Consider the following 25,013-nt stretch of genomic DNA (forward strand, 5'->3'; position numbering starts at 1 on the left):
TAAAAATGGCAAACTTAAAAATTGAGGCATTTAAAATTAACTTTAAAAACTGTGACACAAATGAACATTTTCCTGTGTTTTTCCTTCAGTGCTGCGAGATGACTTCAGACAAAACCCAACAGATGTAGTGGTGGCAGCAGGAGAGCCAGCCATCCTTGAGTGTGTTCCTCCCAGAGGCCATCCTGAACCCACCATCTACTGGAAGAAGGACAAAGTGCGAATTGATGACAAGGATGACAGGATCACCGTGAGTATCACTGCCATTTGTTTTAACAACTGGGCTGAATAGAAAAAAAACTACTGTCAGCCTCGATTGTGGATCTCATAACTGTCTGGTCACATACAAAGTAGTCTGCCAATTAAGACATTTGACAGTGTTTTCATGTGTTGGCAGAGAGGGATCATTCTTTTATTGCTGCACTTGTGACTCATAATGGTTTGACAGGTAGATTTCAATGCATGGAATAAAAAAGGGGACTTGGAACTCAGTTTTGTGGAAAGGTTCAAGATCTCATGATGTTGTCTGTGTTTACAAGGATTTTTTCATTTCTTTTTAGATTCGTGGAGGAAAATTAATGATCTCTAACACAAGAAAAAGTGACGCTGGCATGTACATCTGTGTGGGCACCAACATGGTTGGAGAAAGGGACAGTGAGACAGCACAAGTCACGGTGTTTGGTAAGCTTTACTTTTCCTGTTTTCCTGAAACTTCAGTTTCTCTTCACTGATGTAGCAGAGTGACATACAAACATGTTACTCAGCTTTCTTAATTACTAATTCTCCTTCTGTGACACCTCTCCCATGTATGTCAGGCTCAATAGTGCAAAGAATTTCAGGGCAAATGTTTTCATAGTTACATTTTGTCCCAGAGCCTTTTTTCCTCATTCTGCCCGCTGAGTTGCATACAATCTGGAGCACATCCACTGTAAATCATTTTTGATATTTAGCCATTAAGCTGTCATGAGGTTTCACAAAGGCAGAGCAAAATGTAATGAACAGGTTGCCTGAATAGACCTCAGTTTCTGCCTTGCCAAAAAGGAACCGGTTATGAGCTCAGGCAGTGCCTTAATGCCATTGCTATATGTCTTTAATAGAGGGGACTATTCTCTAATAACAGACCGCTGTATGGAATAATACAAGCGCTGTATTGTGACAAACTGACATAATGAAATACTTGAATTCTCTTCTGTGGTGCCCATCTTGTAGAGCGACCAACCTTCCTCCGGAGGCCGATCAATCAAGTGGTCCTGGAAGAGGAAACAGTGGAGTTCCGCTGCCAGGTACAAGGAGACCCCCAACCGAATGTACGCTGGAGGAAAGATGACACTGATGTTCCTCGTGGGAGGTATGCACATCTACTAGAATATTATCCAAAAGGCTAGAGTACACTGTATATCAGGGGAGTAAAGGGTCTTAAGACAGTGATAAGATTATATCTCCTGTTCCCTTTGTGTTGTAATATATGAACAACCAGTTTTGTGTGTGTGTGTGTACCTTTGTGCATACCAGTATGTGTGTATTAGTGATGTGACAGGCTGCACTTAATGCAAAGGAGGCGTGTAGGCACAGATGTCAATCTGAGTGACTGTTTCAAACTAATGATAGCTCATACTGCCAGAGCTCACCTGGCTAGGCTGCCAGGAGGCAATAAATAGCCCTATTAAGCTGTACACAATGCACATTACACTCTGGATAAGATGAATCCACCCCTGGGCGCCCCAGCAGACAGCTCCCACAGCCGTAGCAGGGTCTCGTGTCAAAGACGAACTCTGCATGAAGACAAATAGATACTGAGCTAGACAATTAAAAGTGAGTGACAGGTAAGTGGGCAGAAAGGCAGACATTAAAAAGAGCAGACAAAATCTGGCACATTGCAAAGCAGACAGGTAGGGACAAAGACAGGTAGAATGACAGGAGATACAACATGACAGTAGTATAGCAGCATGAGTGTAGCAGCATGAGTGTAGCGGCTGACGTGACCCTCAAGTGTCTGTGTGCAGGTGTAGCTGTTCATGTGAAATCTTGGAACAGACACTTCAAAGACACGTGATCACTCCCTTTCCTACTCATTTAACCCCTTTCAGACTGTGTACTCTTACTGACATATCACTTGCAAAAACAGAAGCTGAAGTAAGAAAATCGATAAAACTCTGTAATTTACTGAAGAATGCTAGCACTATTGACTGACTTCCTGTAAAAAGCCACAGATGATATAGTGATACCGTTCTTCTTGGGACAAATGAGTCTGCCTGTTGCTTCACCATGAGTCACTGGACTCAGAGTCAGCAGCCGTGTCATTGTCAGGATTGGACTTCAAAGAGACCAGCGTTCTGTCCTCCAGCCAACAGGCCAGTCACACACTGCTTGGATCACCTCATAAAACATACGCTCAGTGGACGAGACATATCTCAAAGCGGAGTTGAGCATGGGCAGCTTGTTTGTGTCTGATAAGGTTTTGGTTCACTGGGCAGGGAGGACATGAGTGATGTGCCAAAGCAAACACTTAAAAGTATTTCACTCATGTCTTTGATATGGAGTTAGCTCTGGAAATTAGTTTATTTTGTACATTAATGAACAGATTTATAACGAAGCAGGATGTGCGTCATGTGCCTGTGTCCTTGCTACTGTAACTGTATCATCCCTTTGAAGTTTGAGCTTATTTGAATGCAAAAAATATTTAAGCACATGAAAAATTGCCCAGAAAATGATAAATATCACAGTGTTTCTGATTACAATATGGCAGCTTTAGTTTTCCTTGCTGTATTTAATTCTCCAGTTTTGCTTTGAAGCAGAAAAGAAGCGTGCAGACTGCAATATTCTAATTCTGATATTTTCTGCTACCTTTGTTGTGTGCCAAAATAAGACTCATCATATTGTTAAGTGACAATCTGTTCCTGCTTTCTCTGCTTCTTATCCCCACTTAATACACATCAAACAGGGCTTCTCTCTGACTGGCAATGAATTGTTTAAAATCCCACACAGTTTCCAGTTTGATAACTGGTAAGTGCTTAAACGTGCTACTGTAGGACAAAGGAATAAAACACTAGGATCCTCTCTAGGTGTTTTAGTAGGTCTTCACCACAGGAAGAACAGATAACTAAAGATAAAGCATCATGATCATTCCTGCAGTGGGGAGGGGTCTTTTGTTTGTTCTTTCACTGAAAAGGTTACACTGTCCTTATTATTATGATAAGCTGTGGAGAGAGAGAGGGAAACTTAGTAAGAATAATCCTCCTTTACCATCGCATTATTTCAACTTTTCATTGCTGGTCCCTTTACATGTGTTGCACATGCCTGTGTCTTCCTGTGGGTGTTTGTGTGTGCAACTTTTATATTGGGAAGAAGGCAAATGGAGCCTCAGCTGAGTAAACAGGTCTTTAATATGCTCAGTGGCTCCAGCAGCCTCCCAGGCAAACACACGCGTACACTGGCGCACACATATGAGCGTGCCAGGATGGCACTGACTTCAGTCTCTGTGGGCTAGAACAGGAGATAAAGACAGCACAAGAATGTTTTCAATTAGAGGACAAAGACAATGGTGCTGCTCACTGGGTGTTGGTAGGAAACTAAATAAAAATCAGAAGATAGGCTCATCTGTCCTAGGGCACTTGTCAACAGGCTTTGGTCCTGTAATATAATAAAATAGGTCATTTCCATATTTTTCAATATACATTATAGGGGTGTGATGAGATCTCAATATTAATATGTGATGATATTTTTTGTAGCGGTAAAAGCCATCTTGCAATATCGGTACTCTGGCAAAAACGCAACTCTCTGCTGTGTTTTAATGCATGGAGCTGCGTTAGTGACGAGTTAACGTGAGTGGCTTCATTCATGTTTCCAGCCCATGAGGTCCTGTTGTGTTTTGGTTAGCCGTGCTTACTAATGTAACCTACTCTACCTTAGCACCAGTTCTACCACCAGTGTTTTGACACTGATGGATAAAAAAACACTGCTTAACATCCAGCACTAATGAAAATGCATGGCGTGTTATTATGGTGTGTTAACTGTGGCCCAGATTTGACAGTAGCAGTGAATGCTCATGCTAACAGGGTAAACAGAAGTCTTCTTCCCATGGGTGTCCATGTCCCCCCACAATCATCCCCCATACATGATTGGTCAATGCATCGCCTTTGGCAGAGAAGTCTTCTTCCCATGGGTGTCCATGTCCCCCAACAATCATCCCCCGTACATGATTGGTCAATGCATCGCCTTTGGCAGATGATGTCACTGGTCTAGTGCAGTGCATTGAGGGTGAAAATAGCATATATGGCCACACACAGCTTCACTTAGAAGTTAGAAGCTTATTCTTAGCTCGTGCACAGTTCTAGGGTCCGAAGAGACTTGTGAAATCATGCAGGAGAGAAGCCAGTCACTTGAGTCTATGGCAAAACCTTTTGCAGTGCTCGCATATTGTTGTCTTTTACTACACATGATAAGTCATGCTCAGAAAGTCGAACTGAAGTGACATTCATTACAAGATGATTAGTTAAAACATTTCAAAAGCACCTGCACTGCTTTGCATTTTGTGACTTTCAGTCAAATAAAGTATTTGACTCATGACTGTATAATAAGTATTTTTTTCAGTCGTATATTTTTTCATTGAAGATTTCTTAAACATAATATTAAAATATCATCTCGTCTTGTTCTCGTGAACCCAATGTTGTGTATTGTCTCCTCTCGTGAGCTAAGTGTATCGTCACACCCCTAATACAATATCCCTGTGAAACCATTAAAGTGGGACATGTCAGAGTAAACAGCTAGAATGGGTAAATTAAAATGTCAGGGAAAAGCCGTGCACTACTACTAAAGGTACATTATTTATAATGGGGAATTTAGATATTTCTCTGTGTTTTAAGGAAATGTTTAAATTGATTCTTGATCTTATTCTAAATAAGAAAATGTTTCAGTTAAGTTGTTTACATGAGTACGGACAGGATTAATGTTCCAGTTGGAGGGGGTGGTAGAAAAACCTTCTGCCCTATAATTTATCCAATGCCAAATTATGTGATCTGGTTCTTTAAGAGGCAATGATCTCAATTTCAAATTATCATTTTTTATTGTTATTAATATAATGTTATCAAATTATCTTTTTTTTTTCTAATTTCATTTTATACCTTCACAGTAAGGTGAGAACTGGAGTCTGAGAGGTGATGGTCTTAAATACATGTAGTCCACTACCCATGAAATTAGTTAAAAGAAGATAGAATAATTACCTTTAGCTGAAATTAGATCAGCCTATTTTATGAAGATGAGAGTTCTTTCTCTCATTATGCCTTTTTTTTTTCCTCATTATCCACACTCCCAAATAGGACTGTATGTTGCTTCTTCCACGGTTACACAGAACTATAAACTATGTGCTGAGCTAATAAAAGTAAAATATAAGGTGTCTCATAGAAAAGGACGTAAGTTATTAAAGTGGGCCAATGAGTGTGCTGAATAGCAGTTGGTAATTGGAGCTTTAATTATTACCAAAGTAGAGCTAGAAAAAAATCACATCTATCTGCCCTGGGCAAGATTAAAATCACTGACCAGGCCCATGTAATATTAAAATCATCCAACCTTTCGTAGAGAAATAAATCCAGTACAAATGGGGCTCAGGTTTTTTACCAATATATAGTATGCAGCTGGATTGCAGCTTGTTTCTGATAGAATTATAATAGATACCATATCTACAATGTCCTTCCACTATGTGGCAGAAATTGACATCCCCTGTATTTGGTTATACTCACTCAATTGTATCCAATTTCATATTTGTGAAAGTGTCTTAATATGGATTAACAACAGTATCAGATTAATATCTATCTATTAAGTATCTTTTCAGTATCTTGGGGAAAGCATATAATAGCTGCTCCCACATCAGAGAGCCAGGGGATGAGTACTAGAGAGCTTTGTGTCTCCAAATGAAAGAACTCCTGCTATAGTTTATGAATCCCAGTGAAAAGACTTGGGCAGTGTGTGTTATCTCCCACTGCCTACCAGCTCAGTGTGTGGCCCATCATGTCTGTCCCTGCTTTGGTTTCCCTCTCCCTTGTCATTTCCTCTGGACCCTTGTGCCCTCTCCTGTGCCTTATCACAGCCCTTTTTGGTCTTGCAGTCCATCTGTATTCTGGCCTTCTGTCACCGTTGACCTCCACATCACAGCCCCTGCAACATTCAGCAGAAAAGAATTTTCATTCAATCCCTTCGTGGTGTGTGCATGTGTGTGCCTGTGTATGATAGAGGTGCGTGGGTCATTCTATTTGGGAGAGCTGTTAGAGCTAGTGTGACAGGAGCACCTGTGTTATGCTGACCATCCACGTTTAGTGAGTTCTCACCTCCGCAACTCAGCAGAGTGAAAAGACGGCTTTGGTTCCTGTTTCTATTACTTCCCTTGATATATAAGCGGAGACATCTGGTATTTGTCAGCATCTGTGTAAGGGGGTTGGTGAGTGGAATGGCAAAAGGAGCTGTATGTTTATCTTTAAGGTTTTTTTTTACACTGATTGTGTTAATAACTTCATAATAACAGTATGTTGTTCATAATAAGGAATATTATAAAGTATGAATTTGCATTAATTAGGAACCAGTTGATTGCTCATGTATCAGTGCTCTTCAATCACCCCATAGTAGAAGAACACGCATAAATAAAAATTCACTGAAAGTGAATGTGTGCTTCCAGATATCAGCTAGTCAGCTCAGTTCAATTCTCCTGCCAGTCGACCTGCATCAGCTGGTAATGCTTCAGTTGCAAGGGGCTCAGGCTTCTGGGAAATGGTGTTCATTAAAGCTGTGTAAAAACAAACATATTACATTAACATCAATAATATGTGGTTTTAAAGACATGTATCATTATAGTGTAAACAAATGTAATGAAACTCTCAATATACTACTGCAAATGGCTGTGTTGCAAGGCTGGATTTTTAGGTATTAGCCAGAGTAGAAATCTAAGTGGGATTTTGAATGAGATTTTCTTTCTTCCAGAATACAACCCCAAAGTTCCAGTTTCACTTCAGCTCTTTATTGAAGCACAACCCTTCTGCAAGTCCCATTGACATTTACACACTGTGAGGCAGATAAGATCCATTCAGAATGAGTCTTATTGTGGATAACTGTAGACACATTCAGTTGCCCACACAACCAAAAGATAAGATTCTCTTTATGCGAGTAAATTGGCACAAGTCTCAAGATGGAACACAGGTGACTATGTTCCTGACAGACAGTTTAAAGGCAAATCTTCTGTGATAATCTGGAGTGTTTTTGAGATGTAATGCTTTGAAAATGTATCCAGTGAAGTTTTCATCTCAGTTCACCCTTCTCCATGCAGCGCAAACAGTAAGTTGACAGCCCCCAAAGGTGCTGCTTTGTCTTGGCATTTGCTTACATTCCCATCACTCCACATCTCGCTGCTTGAATGAATGACTCTGCACATGTATGGCTTTGTGTTGGATGACTGTACACTTGATTTTCTCTGTAAGTGTGTGTGTGTGTGTGTATGTACCGTATATCTTCTTTAGTTCAAAAGGAGAGAGGCTTTCTACTCTAATAGAAAACGGAGCTCTACTGAAATCCAGTCACAATAAAGAGCTACTGTTCCCTTCCTGTGTATACATGTGTGTGCAGCCACAACTACCTCATCCCTAGTTTTTCTTTTTTTTTTTTTTACACTCATCATTATCTGGGCTGATTCATAGGAAGTTGATTACAGATTGATTGGGCTCATGTTTTCCTCTAATAAGTCATACACCAGCCTGAGGTTCTGTTTTGAGAGATTGATGAATATGAGACCAAGAACAGTAAATATGCTGTACAACTTGTGCATACATGTACTGACCACACTGCCAGGCCTTGGTCATGCACATGTCAGGATGTGGGGACCGGTACTGTTTGTGTTTCTGTCAGTGATAATAATATTTGTAGATGTCATGGTTGTTTTTATAAAGTGAAAGCGCAGAATTGAGGTGAAAGCATATACCGTATTGTCCTAAGGCTGTCTTTAAAATCTTCCCTGTTACTTGTTCAGTTATCCATTCATCTAAAAACTACAGTATTAGGTAACTTTGCCGCTTGCTAGGTAGCACTGAACCAGCTAACAATATCATGCTTTGTTCTACTCGGAGGAAATTTTTGCCAAGTATCTTTTTTTGGTAAGCCTCTGATTTTATCTCTTGTGCCACCATAAGATTGATGTGACATGCTTCAACAACTATTACCATGATAATTTGATAGACATCCATGGTGCTAAGAGGATGAATCCTAGTGACTCTGGTGAACTGTGGATTTTTAATCTTGGGCCAGCATCAGGTCAGAAATTTCAGTTTATCCTATACTTTTGATTTATGACAAAATGTTTGCAAAAGTAATGACATTCCCATTAGGCTTAGTTGTACTTGTGATTAGTGCTAATTAGCAAATATAACATGCCAAGATGTGAATGGTAATCCTTGCACCTGCTTAACATTAGCATGTCAACATTGTCATTGTGAGCATGTTAGGATACCACTATTTCTAGTTAGTACTAAACACTGCATACAGCCTCACATAGTCACTAGTATGGCTCTAAACTTTTAGTCTTGTTTTTAGATTATTTTAATGGAAAGACTGCTGTAGATCATCTGTGCTGCTTCTGAATCTCATAAAAAAGGTAACACTTTACTCTTGGGTCTGGAGTTAAAAACCTGGAAAGCCATGCATATTTTGACCAATGCAATTAGACTGGACATGAGATAAGTCAGTAAAATATTGCAAAAATAGGATTCTAGTCATGTCTGAAGTAAAACTTTGCTTTCCTTATTTGTTGACACAAAGCTAGTTTAGCGTAGCTTCCTTGAGAGTGCTAGGAACACGTTGCTCACTCATTCTCATTATAGTTTGTTAGGGAGTCGTGGTGATGTGTTCTCCAAGTCCTAACATGTCCTTGTCACTTTTTTTCTCATCTCCACCTCCTCTTGCCAGTCAGGAGTTTACATACCCATACTAGTCGAAGGCCAGGGTAATGGAGAAAGCTCTTTCTATTAACTTGTTTGTGTTTCATCTTACAGTCGGTTTGTCCAAAAAGGGTGTTGTCTCATTCTTTTGCATGCCATTCACTCAGATTCAACATTAAATGCTTTTATTCACATCCCCCACCATTACTTGAACTGTACATCCCCTCTCTCTAGAACAAAGCATTCAGTCATGACTCAGTCAAATAATCATTATGGCTCCTTTAGTACCTGTGTAGAGAGGTGGGACTGGCAGTCAGAGTTGAGGAATGTGCTTCAATAAAGCTGCCTTTGAATGCTTGCTCAAGAAATGTCATAACAGCAGGTGAAAAAAAAAACAAGACATGGATAGGACAGATTAGTTTTGGCTGCCAGCCATCAGAACACTTGATGGTCGAGCAGAGGGGTCTTTCCCATTCCCAGGGAAATGGACCACAGCATACAGCTACTCTAAAGTACTTCAAGCTGTAAACCATGGTTTGTTGGTGGTCTCTGCCATAGAGCTCTATTGTTGTCCTGAAGCAGTGAAATACACAATAGAATCATGCTATTGTATTCAGTGACATATTTCTGTATTTGCTGTGGTTTGTAGCGGTTTACTATTGTTTCAAAGTGGGGTGCCAGTCAGAGCTCCGCCTGAAAAGAGCTTCAGGTGGGTAAGTGTTAGTAAAGTTTACAAAGGTTCTTTACAGATGTAAAAAAAAAAAACAAAAAAAAAACTGATCAATCAAATTCCCACAACCAGGACACAATAATAAACACAAGCAGAAATAACACAAAATTTGATTAGTTGTGAAAGTGCTCACAAAAAAGTCCACAGCACCAAAATGTTCCCCCAGAGTCTGTGTCCCAGGGCTCTTGTTTTTAAGACTTGTTGTTATGCATCCAGCCGACAGTTATGTCAATCAATGGGGCCCTGAAAATTAGTTTATGTTTGACCTCTTAACAAGATATGAGATGTATTCCCCGGGAACTCTGGTTACTATGGAAGTGAATTCAAGACAAAATGTTTGACGGTGCACAAACCACACTTCGGGTATTACTCATTTTGTAACAACTTTTGAGAGTATGCAGACACAGATTTGTAAGTGCAGAATCAAATTTGAGAGCGTAATCCCAGCCATGCGTTCGCTCATTTTTGAATCTGCGCTCTCAGATTTCTCCCTGGGGTTTTATGTGAAAATCTGTCAGTGCCAAAAGGCTTGAAGGTGCACAAAACAAGTTCCAAGTGGTATTCAGTTTGTAAGTTGCAATTTGAGAGCACGCAGGCACAGATACTGTATGTAAGATGATTATCTTAATATATTATGATACTTTCATCGCATTATCTTGCAGTCAGATGGGCCTTTTTAATGAGGAACCTGTTGTATCCATCTATGCTCTCTTCAAAGGCTCCAGGCGTACTGTATTTGATAAAACTTTAGTTTTGACAAAACAGCAGTGGTAGATCAGCAGCTCCTGTGCTGTGCAAGGTAAAATTATTGTTTTTGTCAGTGGACTCTGGTGGCTCTGAAAAGAGTGATATAATGGCTTGAGTTCCCTGTTGGAAAGGGCTGTCTGATGGCAAAATAAAGTGGTGTAAATAATTGAAATATAGAGTACACTTCAACTGATAATGATTTTTTAATGGTAACTTCAGTGGCTATAGCTAGTAACATTAATCCTAAATTTGAAAAAACCCTCTGCTAAATAACATTTATTATGCGTGTATTATTATATGTTGTTACTCTCTCTCGCTCTCTCTCTCACTTACACACCATTCTGGCAGGATAAGCTAACAGTAACAGTGATGAAAGACATGCAGAAGGCTTCTCTTCTTTCTCCCTTCTGATAGAGACATGGGGGGTGTAATTTGGGGTAGTCTGCATGCCAGCCCCTTCTCTACGAGTGTGATACATCAGGCGTACTGCACAGGCGTGGACATGCAGATCACTACAATTTTTCCTTCTGAAACAACTTTGTGACTGCATTTTCAGTCTTTGAGGGGTAAGCTCTGTGTTGGGCAGACATCACTGCTCTTGGTGTTTTATGGTTTTAATAGTTGTTGGACTACAAGTTTGGGGTTTTATGGCACAGAGGTTATAATAAAAATGATTCAGGCTGTTTTCTTTAATGCTCCTATGTGAATTTAAATAAGTCTGACTTGGGGGACTCCAAGTGGCGGTATCAAAAAAGACACTTGTGGCTGACTACACTGCATGAAGGGAAGGCAACACATCAGTTGCACCGTTATCACCAGGACAGTCTCATTTTTCTACAACCTAATACTTTAAATATTAATAATCCTATAGAAATTCTACATCGGGGCTCTTAAGTGGCAACACTGTGTCAAGCTCTAATACAGTGGCCCTTTATCTGCTCATCTCAACTCTGTTCTCACTGTCTGTGAGTGACAGATTGTGAACAACAGAAGGTTGTCAGGCTGACAGACCACCGTCACGCAGCCTCACCACCCCCACCAGCGCACTCCTTACATACTGCCAGGCCAACAACCCCTTCAATTAGAGACTAGAGCAAGAAATGAGAACAGCATCATTCACTTGTCAACCACCATACAGTTGATACAGGTGTAGTCACACATACAGGCATCTGCAAACACACATAAAGAAAAAATAGCTATGTAGTATGTAGTCCACCTACTGTACTGGCTGAGTCAGTTTGGTTTACAGTGAGAAGGTGTAGCTCTATATAGACTCATTGCAGCTGCATAGTCGTTCATGTATATTAGACACACAGTTACACACGTGAACACACACATACACATAGTGAGAAACATCTCATGAATATTGAAGTTTTGAGGGTTCCAACTGAGCACACACCTCTCTGTGTACTGTGTATCATTGTTGAATAATTGATGCTCCCCCTTGTAATCTTCATTTGTCAGAACAAACAGTTGTGCTTCTCTGTACCTCTTTGAGAACAAATACTCTTCACGGCTGCTGCCAGACAACTCGACAAGCGTGGATCAAACAAAGAAGCACATCTAATTTGTCATGGAGTTAATGTTTTACCTGAATTTATATTATTTTCATTTAATACCGAACAGGCAGCTTGAATTTCATGATGTTACATCTGTGTTGACAGGTATGAGATCAGGTATGACAAGGAAGGCTACGTGCTGAGAGTGAAGAAGGCTTCCGTCAATGATGAAGGCATGTTCACCTGTGTGGCAGAAAACCGTGTGGGAAAGCTGGAGGCTTCTGCCACGCTCACAGTCAGAGGTACGAAGCACCATTGTTGCCTTTTTCACATTAGGTCACAAAGAACAACACTATGAGAAGTCATGACCTGCTGAGGTTTTTGTACTTGTAGACTAATATGAGATTTAGATTGGCAGTTTGCTTCATAGGGTCTATGTTAGACAAATGGAAATCCAGAATGCTGACTCACACAGCCAAGAGAGATGTAGAAAGTCTATGAATCTGTTTAATTATTTACATTTCCAAGTGCAGCGTCGACACACTCTGCTACCCTCCTCTCGTCATGATGGTCTGCTAGCCACGCTGCCGTCCGCGCTGTAACCACCCAGTCAGCAAAGCTATTTCACAGTTTACTGGTGCACATTGCCAGTCCCACACTGTTGATTTGGAAGGTTAATAAAAACATTCTGACCATAGTTTTCCTTCTTTTCATCACTCTTCTTCCCATTAAAACCAAGTGTTTGACGTCCCTGTGGAGCACTTTAGAGCAACACATGGGGCCAAGGGGAGGTAGAAGACCTGGGCTCACTTCTCTTTTTACTCCTTTAGAAGCTGTTATTTAAAGCTGTAACTAATGTTTTACTTGACAGTGAAGACACATACAATAACACAGATGAAACACTGGGGGAACCACTACCTGCAGCAACTCATCTGAATAGACTGTGGGGATTTCAGGAGCTTCAGTCTCTGGATATAACCCATGTGCTGCCTTTACATAGCCTTGGAAATCTTGTTTGCGCTCTCGCTTTCTCTTGCTCTCTTTTTTCTGCTCTGTCCATCAGCACTAATGACAAACACACCTTCACCTTTCTATTACAAACACACACCACCCATAGAAATGTAGATTTCATTAATGCTGACAGAGAAGGTCCAGGAACATATTTGTCTCTGAAGAGCAGAAGTGGTTGTCCCCACAGGAATTGATCGCTCATACAAAACTGCCTTTATCATTCAGGGGTCTGAGAATCAGAGGCTTATCAATCAAACTGTCGGGTGGACAGTGGACAAAAGCTCCATTGGATCCTCTCTGTCATGTATTCCTGTGCCACAAATATGTTGGCCCCAACCCAACATGTCATTCATTCTGACTTTGTTTTTTTTTTATTTTGTCTTATTTTATGTTTGTTCCTTTCCTCTTCTGTTGTTTTATATGTTTGTATGTCTGTGCCTTAATTTGTTTCTTTTGTGTATCCACTCCTCCATTGTTGTGTCTCCAGCTCGCCCTGTTGGTAAGTACCCATCCTTCTGATTTGATTCCATCATGCATGCCCTCTTCATCCACACTACTGCTCTTGACTGCTTGACAATCAACTACCATTGCTTTAACATGACTGATTTTGATTAACACAGGTTTGTCTACCATTACAAATATTGTTTGCAAACTCTTTATGTAGTTTGTGGAGATTTATACTTCTATCTGTCTGGATTCCTAACAAAACACTGTCCTGTTACACCAGGTCTTTCTGTTCATTAAATATGATGCACAAGAGGTCACTTTAGCATGGCTTTTATTTGTGCTGAGTATTCATGTCTATTTGGAACATAAGCAGTTAAATACATAGAATTTATGTCAAAACATCAACAAACTTAATCACGGTTTACAGTATATAGCTGGATTCTATACCTTTGTAATAAAAGCAGTTTCATAATAACATCAACATGTTGTCATGGAGACGTTTGTCCAGGCTCATTTTTCAGAAGTCATTACTTAGTCTATGGCTGATGGAATGTGTGAAGGATTCATAGATTTATAAAGTATAGTAAGGTAGACTTTCTGTTTCCAGCAGAGCTCTAAACTGAAGGCTGTATAGATTTTAGACCACTGCGATCAGTAAGTGCCCTGGCTGTCTGATGGTCTCAGACATTGTCATCTCATATGGTCCAAGACGTGTTTAACTTCCATGTCTTGAGGCCATCTGTGAATTTTTGGAACACAAAGCTGGAGTCTGTTTGCTTTGGATGAGCTTCTTCCCTTCTGAGCCACTCAACACAGACTGGGGAATCTCATTTAATTTCACCGTAGATAGGGAAAAGGTCAAGGCAGAACCACATTTGATACACTTAAGATGTTAAATTAAAAAGATAATGGAGGCAGTGGTGAAAATGGGCTCTTGGAGAGAAAGGCATGTTTTTTGAGAGTAGAAACATGAGGAATACGGGAAGGAGGCAAGACAAAGGAGAAGGAGGCAACGAATGGCAAAAATGGGTGTCAAGGCAGGCTTGACTGGCAGAAAAAGCCAGACACTGTCTCGGTGGTAGGACTTTGGTTGCCAAAACAGCAGTGGCTGCTCTACAGTTGTCAAACTGTCAGCTTCCACGAAGATGGAGGAAATTACACATTCACTCCGCCTGTGGGAAGAGACAGTAATTGCTGTCGACTTCTGAATAAAATATTATTGAATGTGAGATTTTAAAGCAAGAAGAAATGCTTCTGAGTTTGTGTGCCTGGGTGTACTGAATAGATGTCTGTCTCTTTGTCCGTTTGTTCTTTTCACCATGACTGCTGTTTTATGCTGAACCCTCTCCAAACTAGGCAGATGTGACTTGTCATGAATTAAATATGGGCACTCAATCATGCCTTTCCATAGGAGGGGACAGGAAGGAGCCTCTCTCAAGATATTAAGGGTCTCTGAATCAAAACATAGCCAGTGTGAGCCAAGCTATGAAACTGCCACACACTGACTTCCTCTTGATTTGCCTGAGTTTTTGATCTGTGCTGCTCTGTTAGCCTCGCTCTCCGTTTTTAAACACATCCACAGCATACAGTGTTTCCCACAGTTATGTTCATCATTAAATGTAAAAGATAGAAAGAGAGATTGAAAGTATTGCCATGAGTGTGAGAAAGGACAAGACCGGGCGGCACAGTGATAATGACCAGTCTGTGAGGTGATAGCCCATATTTTTTGTGAGTACTTAGTAATGTGGTGTGTGGTATGGAACAGAACACGGGAAGAGAAGGGAGGTAACTGAGACCTTGCCAGAACATGATTTAGGAGATCTGTATCAGGCCCAGCATTGGGGGAGCCACAAGATATCCAGGCTGCAGAAGGCTAAACGGGAAGGCAGTAAATCTGTAGCCATCTGTACCATTCCCAACTGTGTGTATCTTTGACAAATACACATCCCCCAAAATGGGATTACATGGACAAACTAGCCAAATGGGAAGAGTTTGGCCTTACTGGAACCAGCTGGCTTGTCAGTGAAAGGACTTACATGAACAAAGAAATCAAAAGAAACAGAAAGGATGCAAGATGCTGCATTGCAACATCTTGTCATAGTTTTTGTCATAGAAGACATGTTTCAGCAGCGTGTAGAAATGTTTCAGTCTTTCATTTTGTTTGTCAAAAAATAATGGCCTGTTCCACCCACCGTCTGCACTTACTTGAGGTTGTGGTGAGAACCTTTTAATTTGTTGACTCTTGTTATCTCTGCAAGGACTATATTTCCTCCTGTAAGAAATGGGTCATTGATGTCTTATCTTGGCAAACATGGTACTTGTCAACACAAGAACCCCAGTGGCAGTTATAGAATAAACAAGAAGGGTCATGCACTAAATTATTTCAGATCAGACTTTAGACCCTTTCAGACATGTGTTTTAGCAGCTGACATAACTGTGGCAATATTCTCTAGTACTTATGATTAACATATGGCAGCAGTGATGTACAGATGACGGGGAGTTCATTAGGATGGAATACTGTATGACGTTCTCTTTTGCTGCCATGCTGCATCATTTAAATGCAGCACTGTACTTTTTGCTTTTTTGTGATGAAAAGGGGGAATTTTAAATTGACATTTGAAATACCAGCAAAACCCTCTGTTTGTGTTAAGTGATAGTTTGCTGTGAGCACTGAAACTTAAAATTCTGTTATTATTCCAGCTATGCACTCTAATTCATCAGCCACTGCTTATTAAGTGCCCCATGAAAAATCATGATAGATATCACTTGAACAAGTAATGGTTTGAATCCATGCCTCCATAACCTGCCATCAGGGAATGTTCAGTGAAGAGAAGCGACACTGCACACCAAAATAGGTTGTATCTAATCTCCGCACCCCTCTCTATTTAATATTGAACTGCATCTGTCAAGTTGTCAGTCAGAAATGTCTCACTCTGTCCTGACCGCAAGTGTGTGACAACTGGTCTGGCTCCTGATGGAGTCATGAATATTGACTGAGAAAGCTTCACACCATGATTTCAAAGTTTGATAGCCTTTTAAGCCTCGTCCCTCTTTGATGGAGAGGTGTTAGCTTGAAGTGTGGTAAACAGAAAAAGTATTTTCTGTCTCGCTCTCTCTTTTGATGCAACTTTGATCAGAAGTTCTGAGCCACTCCACTTCTTGACTTTTATATGTGATGCATTTTGATGCAGACAAAATCTTCCATATGGAAAGTCAGACATGATTAACCCTGTATGTGTGTACCTGTTTTGGATGTTTTCAAGGCATGGGCGTGCCTTTGTGTTGTCTCTGATCTAAATTCCATTGTGACTGAGGCACTTCCTTGTGTGAATGCCAATGTGACTGTCATTCATTCAGCCTTAGCCTCACCTGGATGAATGGCCAACCTGGTTACCATGGAAGTGATGGTCGTTGGTGTTCTTCCTTTGTTCAAAGCCATTAGAGAGCAACAGACAGATATAATTCTGCATGGAAGCTCTGTACAGCACTCCCATTTTGATTTGACCATGTGGTATACTGCTTGATGCTTGATGCCCTGATGATCTCCAGCCCTGATGTTTGGCCTCATTATGTCCCTCCAGTTTACTAACACTGATGTTTTTACCCTTTGACTTCAGCTGCGCCCCAGTTTGTCATCCGTCCGAGGGACCAAATTGTGGCTCAAGGCCGCACTGCCACCTTCCCATGTGAAACCAAGGGGAACCCCCAGCCTGCTGTCTTCTGGCAGAAGGAGGGAAGTCAGGTAAGAACAGACAATCTCACACAACCCACTGTGGGGAAACATTTTTATCTTTTTTGCATAGTTTTTTAAATGAACATACTGTATATTACACCCTTAGTAGGCACCTTTAATTATCTGCTGTACATCTGGTCTTATCAACACTCAGCACTTTAGATTCTGTTTGCTATGGGCAAAATTGCTGAGCACTTATGATTCACCTGCCCTGCACACAGACACACACACACACACACACACACAGCACTTCAAGCTACACTATCTGTCATCAGTATCTTCACTGTAGACACACAGATACACCTTTGTTTTCAGGAGCTGCCAAACGACAGTGCGCCTAGCAAAGTGCTAATCGGTTTCCGGTGACCCTGCACTGATAAGAACGATCCTATCCCTCACTCAAGCAGATTACCCATTCAAATACCTGGGTGTCCTCGCAACGCTCAACAACAGTGCAAATTAGGAGCCTGTTGAGACTTGTAGATAAGCCAGAGATATGATTCAGCTCTGGCTAAAGTTCAAACACACATGCACACACAGGCATAGCCCACAGACCAACACTTACACCAAAGTTCACATGAAAGAGTGAAAAAAAGTGATACACTTGCTTTTAGGTTCACACAAGCATTTGGTCTAATACTCACCCATTTTACCACTTAGCAATGTGTGACCTAAAGCATATGATTCATAAACACTGAGTAATTTTGTGAACTTGTATCCGACTTGTGAACTTTATATCTGACATGTGTCTCACATTGTCATTAAAGATGAGGCTTTTGAAATGAATGCAGGACAAACACTTTTGTACAGGCACTTGCATGTCCTAGCCGTCTCTGCCTTCTGTTCTTGTATTTATCAGTGCTTTCTCTGTCTCACTCACACTAGCATACAGTATAAAAGGTGTGACAGCACTTGTAATTATTACATGACAGAAAGGCCTTTGTCTCACACTTGAGGATCATGTAGATGCAGAGCCTAATTTTAAAAACAACATAATTTGTTGCATTAAAGTGATTAGGTGTAATTCAATCTAGTTGGTGCATTTGCTGATATGTAAAAGGAATACAAAGAGGTGACAGAATAGCTATTCAAAAAAGTGGGGGTGATGTTTAGTCATGCATAATCAGTTCTCTGATTCTGTGTTTACTCTGAAATAGAGTAGTAGGATAGATTAATGCTTAGTGTTTTTAATGCTGTTGCTGTTTTTCCTTGCCTCTGTGTATGAAATGTGTTACATAAAAAAAGTTGCCTTGCCTTGATTATCCATTCCTCTTTAGACAAGACAAGTTATTTATATGGCACATTTCATTCATAAAAGTAATTGTGCTTTACATAAAGCATTAAATGCAACATAAAATGTTAAAATGCAAACTTAAAGAAAATTAACTTTGCTATTTAGTGAGCTGTAGCAATCTTAAAGGTAAACTGCACAATATTCAGTACCAGTTCAACTTGTCTGGGGTGGTGTCTGTGGCTAAAGGCAGCTCAAAACCACTGTGAAACTAAAGCAGAAAGGAAAGTTCTTGTGAAGCCAACAAGAGCAAAAGTACCTTTTATAACACAGTGGAGCCTCGGGCTTGACCCAAGTATAAGTATGAAAGCAAAACATCAAAGTGTATACATGTTGTTCACTTTGTGCGGTTGGGTAACCAAGTGATAGATGAAATGGTTTATACTATAGCTGTAATAGACTGCCCACTGTATGAGTACTGTGCACAGTACATGTGTGTGTTTGGCTGGTGGGTGTGTGAACATTTTGTAATTTTTCCAGGTTGTATTGGTTCCATGTTCTCACTAATTGGCTGTTTGTTTTTCTTCCTACAGAATTTGCTTTTTCCCAACCAACCCCAGCAGCCTAACAGTCGCTTCTCAGTGTCGCCCAGCGGAGACCTCACCATCTCATCTGTGCAGCGGGCAGATGCTGGTTACTATATCTGCCAGGCCCTGACCGTGGCAGGCAGTATCCTCGCCAAGGCTCAACTGGAGGTCACAGATGGTGAGGACAAACTGACACTCAACTTCTTCCCTGCCAGCACACTACAGCACACTAGCACATGCCTTAGCACCACAGCAAAAGTGGTGGAGCTGGTGCATATAAATGCAGATGTAGAATTAATATGCATGTTTGATTCTCTCCCACATGAATTTAGACATTTACCCCACAGCAAACAAATTTAGACATTAATGATCTGATTTCAGTTTGTCGTTATTTAACTGCAACAACTTTCTTGTTGTGTTGAGTTAAAAATTTAAGCTTTAACACCTTTGAAAGTATACAATACAAAAAAAATGTATACATTAAATGTTTGTTATTCCATGTGCAAGAATAAATTCAGCTTTGGTTTGAGAAATGCCAGTATGTCCATGACCTTGAGTTGCTTCAGTTTGCTCTACACTTTGTTTCATTTGTTCCTGGCACAATTTAATTAAAATGTTCTACTTTTCCTTTTGGAAAGGAAAGAAAGCATTGTCCTTGAGTTCCTTCAGGTTTAATGATCAGTGTTTTAGGTGAGTGGGTGAGATGCACAAGTATGTGTATGAGGGAGGAAGCTAGAGAAAGAGGCAGAAGGAGAGGAGGCATGACTGAGTGAGTGAGGGACCATGGTAGAATGAATTGTGTGGTCCTGCGAGGTGTCGGAGCATCTAATCTGCTCGGCTGTAGTGGGGGTGAGATAGACAGCCATCCATATGTGTGATGAAGTACCAGCTATCGTGTAGTTAGGAAGATTAAAAGCACCACATGAACAAAAAGCAAGAACACTTTTTTCTTTACATTTTGCTTGATACAGGAACAAAATTGTACTTCAAATGCCTGAAATGTCAATCTCCCGTTCCATCCTTCCCTCACTCGTGAACAAGACCCCAAGATACTTGAACTCCTCCACTTGAGGCAGGAAGTCTCCACCAACCTGAAGGGAACAAGCCACCCATTTCCGACTGAGAACCATGGCCTCGGATTTGGAGGTGCTGATTCTCATCCCAGCCGCTTCACACTCGGCTGCAAATCGCCCCAGTGCACGCTGGAGGTCCTGGTTTGATGGGGCCAACAGGACAACGTCGTCTGCAAAAAGCAGAGACGAGATCCTGTGGTCCCCAAACCGGACTCCCTCCGGCCCCTGGCTGCGCCCTTAGCAAAGGGCCCCGGACCCCGTACTCCCGGAGCACCCCCCCACAGGGCGCTGCGAGGGACACGGTCGAATGCCTTCTCCAGATCCACGAAACACATGTGGACTGGTTGGGCAAACTCCCATGAACCTTCCGTCACCCTGAAGAGGGTATAGAGCTGGTCCTGTGTTCCACGGCCAGGATGAAAACCGCATTGTTCCTCCTGAATCCGAGGTTCGACTATTGGTCGAATTCTCCTCTCCAGTACCCTGGCATAGACTTTCCCAGGGAGGCTGAGGAGTGTGATCCCCCTATAGTTGGAACACACCCTCCGGTCCTCCTTCTTGAGAGGGACCACCACCCCGGTTTGCCAGTCCAGAGGCACTGTCCCCGACCGCCATGCGACGTTGCAGAGGCGTGTCAACCAAGACAGCCCAACAACATCCAGAGATTTAAGGTACTCAGGGCGGATCTCATCCACCCCCGGTGCCTTACCACCGAGAAACTTCTTGACTAATGCGGTCGATGTACCGGTCCGTCGTGGTGAAGAAGGAGCTGAGCTGTAAGGCGAAGCTCTCGATTTACTGGTCAATCTACGTTCCGACTCTCACCTATGGTCATGAACTTTGGGTCATGACCGAAAGGGCAAGATCCCGGATACAGGCGGCCAAAATGAGCTTTCTCCGCAGTGCGGCCGGGCGCACCCTTAGAGATAGGGTGAGGAGCTCGGTCACCCGGGAGGAGCTCAGAGTAGAACCGCTGCTCCTCCACATCGAGAGGAGCCAGCTGAGGTGGCTCGGGCATCTGTTTCGGATGCCTCCTGGGCGCCTTCCTAGGGAGGTGTTCCGGGCATGTCCCACCGGGTGGAGGCCCCAGGGAGGAGCCAGGACACGCTGGAGGGACTATTTCTCTCGGCTGGCCTGGGAACGCCTTGGCATTCTCCCGGAGGAGCTGGAGGAAGTGTCTGGAGAGAGGGAAGTCTGGGCATCTTTGCTTAGACTGCTGCCCCCGCGACCCGGTCCCGGATAAGCAGAGGAAAGTGAATGGATGGATGGATGTCTGAAATGATACAACAACACATTTACAGCCAAATGGCTGATTAGCAATTAGTCCTTTTAGTTGGTTTGGTAACCGAAAGGACCAAAGGCTTGTAACAAGTTGTTGTTCGGCAGGTCTAAGAAAAAAAGGTAGCGGAAGGCCAAGGGTGAGGTCATGGCCACACCTGCTGCAGTCTTTTTGTGATTTACTGTCCCCATCCCCGACAACAACCTGTGTAGTTCAAGGAGATTTGTAATGAGAAATTCCTAAGCCAGAGACCCAAGGCCACAGTCGAGCCTTGCCTCCTCTCTCTGTCACTCCTACATTCCAGTGACACATACATCAGCTGCCTCAAACCCTGGACCACTCACTCTTGTCTGTCTAAACTAGCTTTCTATCTGTATTTTCTTAAGAAACATGATGGAGTAATGAACTAGATTAAAAACACCCATTATGATGCACATTATAATTCAGGATACTGTATGAAGTAGTGAAATTAAGGAGCTCCTAATGTTGGTGTTAGTCTATATTGTAGGTCAAAACTGTGGCAAACAAAAAGCTCGCTGGGGGTGTTTCTAAGATAAGACATCATAAATAATCCCTGGCTAGTAGCATGTGCTCTGAATCCTCTTACAGCTTAGTCTATGACTTGCTTTACCACTTTTTATTCATATAACTATGTTAATATAAACATTCCAGAGAATCCAAAAAATAAGTGAAATATTATTATTGAAATTTGGTTGTGGTATCTAATATTTTAGGTTTCTGCACAGTTCTTTCTCTTTCTGTCTTAGGAGACCCAAAGCAAGGGGTGACCATAACACAGCCGAAGTGTGTTGCTTGGAATCATTTCCTTTTGTCAGATGCAGCTGCTAGTGAGAAAATAGGGGTGGAATTCAGGGTGTGATAATATGTTGAAAGGTTACTGAGGTAGACTTGTTAATTGGCCCCTGCAGGTCTGACATCGTTAATCCATACCTTCTAATTAATGTGGGTACGGTGATGCCGGGGGGACTCCGTATTATTCAACCCTAAATATATAAACTGCACGTGTGCTACAGTGCTAACTCATTCTGAGGTCACCTCTGACATTTTTTTTTCACATTATAACAAATGACTTTTCTCATGTAAATGGGATTCACCACAGCATTAGCATTAATCTAGAGTGAAACTAGTACAAAATGTAAAACTTTTGTCTCTCATCTTAAGATTTCTCATGGTTTACAGCCCAAACAAGTATCATGAGGTGTTTCAGTAACATCTGAAATTCACCTTTTATTGTGCCCCACATTGATGTATTTATCTGAACCACACTGAGTCAATAGGCAAGAGTCTCACCACCAAACTGTACCACAGAATCCAGAGTTGTGTTTAAAAATAAACCAGTAACTGGAACAGCTTAGCATTTCTCTGCCACATCAGTGAAACTAGAAAGCCCTACTCAGCATTTTCCCCTGCTTCCTGGCAATACAGGACGTGGTCATTGTTCTGTGGTGCAATTACAAGACCTGCAGAAAAAACAGTCTTTTTTATGATAGACATCCACCCCCAGTGCATCTTCTGATCAGCGCTGCCTTATGTGAACACCATCATTCATCTGAATTTCAGAATGATATGGACAATGTATCACAGTGTTGTTTTTGTAACGCAGTGCTCACAGACAGACCACCTCCCATCATTCGCCAAGGCCCATCCAATCAGACTCTTGGGGTGGACAGTGTGGCATTGTTGAAGTGCCAGGCATCAGGAGACCCCATCCCCTCCATCAGCTGGTTAAAGGACGGGGTCAGTCTGCTGGGAAAGGACTCCCGCATGTCTCTGGAGGAGTTGGGCAGCCTGCAGATCAAAAACATCAAGGTAAGAGATTGTATTGCTCTTATCAGTTTTAATAATGCCTTAAAGGGATGAAGAAGCAGAATTATTTTTTTAATTGTTTAATAGTATCATTTAAAGGTACAACAACTTTGACAAGGCTCAGCTGTGCAGGGCTGGATGGGCTCCAGCTGTTGGATAGAAACATGTATGCACTTACATGTACACACATACACATTTAGAGCAGATTAAATTTAAAAGGCTCTCATTGTCCTTTCCCCACACAGAGGCCTCAGTGGAATATCCATTAAGCTTGACAAAGCTGACATGTTATTTAATAAATGGAGGGAAGGCACAGGGACAAAAACCAACAACCAACCAAAGTTCCTAAAAGGGACGGAGAGACAAGCCAGCTGTCATCGGTCCAGGGGGTTCCAGGAGCCCACCCTAAATTAATTGCCCTGGCTTTATTGTGGTCTGCAGGACAGTGGGGAAATAAAGGGGAAGAGTGGGAAAGTGATGGAAGGGTGGTGAGTAGAAAATGGAATTCATTAGGAAATTAGCGTCAGCACTTTGAGGCATTCACAAAGGATACACGATTTGGTCAACACAAAGTCGCCCCATCGTTTTTCATCGTTTCAGCAATTGGATGATCATAAGTATTCAGTCATTGCTACTGCCCATAAAAATGGTCCTTTCGCTAAAAGTGCCACTTATAGCATCATTAAACTTCTGTGAGTCAATGCTGTTTGTGTGTGTGTTTGCTTTTATTCATATATGTATGTGTATTCTGCTGTATACCAGCTTTCAGACTCTGGGATCTACACATGTGTAGCAACCAGCTCCAGTGGTGAAACATCATGGAGTGCTTTCTTAGAAGTCAAAGGTTCAGTATGGCATAATGATTCCATGTATTTAATGAAAAAAATCAACATGTCAGCTTTAGATTCAGAATCAGGTGGAGTGTTGGTCATGAGGAACCATGATGAGAATGAGCTTCCAGGCCCACCTTCTAAACCTCAGGTCACTGATGTCACCAAGAACAGTGTGTCCTTGTCTTGGCAGCCTGGGCTGGTCGGAGCATCGCCTGTCTCTTCCTTTGTCATTGAAGCCTTCAGGTTTGTTTTAACAGTAACATCAAATTCTCATTCACTATTTGTCTTTTTCATTTATTTATTTTTATTTATAGCCTTTATTTCACCAGGAAGTCCCACTGAGATCAAGATCTCTTTTTCAAAGGGAACCTGGCCAAGATGGCGGCCATACAAATTAACAGCATATTATAATTCAACACATATAACATAATAAACAAAAATTCCACTCACAAGATAAAAACAACAGACTGTCAAGAGAAACAGCTGCATGTCCCCTTCACTGTATTCTTTATGATGTTCTTAAATTCCACAATAAATATGAATGTGTGTTACTTTAGGTCTTTCTACAAGTTGTTCCATGACCAAGGTGCGTAGTAGGAAAATCCATTTCTCCCCAGATCTGTAAAAAATTCAAGGTACATTAAAAAGTAACCACCTGGAAGAACATAGCCATTAACCACCAGAGATGAGACAGAAAATGGTGCAAAGACAAGCTGGAAGTTTACCCAGTGTTGCTTTATAAATACAAATATACCAGTGTTGTTGTCTGCTAAGGGTCAGTGATGTCCATCCTACTAACCCATAAAGAATACAGTGGTGAGTAGGAGACTTTGCATTTCTAATGAAAGATAAGGATGCATGCTACACTAAATCAAGGCTTCATAAAATTGAGGAGGCTGCATATATAATATATTGCCATGATCAATTACAGGTAGAAAAGCAGTTTACACACATTCTTTCTTATCACTGTAAGTAAAACAAGATTTATTTGTAAAATAAAAGCCAATCTTAACCTTACACTTCCTAACTAGATTAGCAATATGCACACTGAATAAAAGCTTATCATCGATCATTATCCCCAGGTAGCTGAAGGCGGCCACTCTTTCAATA

At 41.5% G+C, this 25,013-nt stretch overlaps 1 protein-coding gene across 1 annotated transcript in view; it reads left to right on the forward strand.

Annotated features, from left to right (window-relative positions):
• The window catches only part of robo2 (roundabout, axon guidance receptor, homolog 2 (Drosophila)), a 261,870-nt gene that overhangs the window by 199,081 nt on the left and 37,776 nt on the right, over positions 1-25,013 (forward strand). The window contains exons 3-12 of the mRNA XM_020616827.1: positions 90-247; positions 558-678; positions 1,207-1,345; positions 12,048-12,184; positions 13,381-13,392; positions 16,958-17,082; positions 18,898-19,069; positions 22,868-23,073; positions 23,833-23,914; positions 23,981-24,146. Coding sequence (XP_020472483.1) covers positions 90-247; positions 558-678; positions 1,207-1,345; positions 12,048-12,184; positions 13,381-13,392; positions 16,958-17,082; positions 18,898-19,069; positions 22,868-23,073; positions 23,833-23,914; positions 23,981-24,146 — 1,318 coding nt within the window. The remainder of the gene's footprint in view (positions 1-89; positions 248-557; positions 679-1,206; positions 1,346-12,047; positions 12,185-13,380; positions 13,393-16,957; positions 17,083-18,897; positions 19,070-22,867; positions 23,074-23,832; positions 23,915-23,980; positions 24,147-25,013) is intronic.

The sequence above is a fragment of the Monopterus albus genome, unplaced genomic scaffold, assembly GCF_001952655.1.
Source record: "Monopterus albus unplaced genomic scaffold, M_albus_1.0 scaffold180.1, whole genome shotgun sequence".
NCBI lineage: Eukaryota > Metazoa > Chordata > Actinopteri > Synbranchiformes > Synbranchidae > Monopterus > Monopterus albus.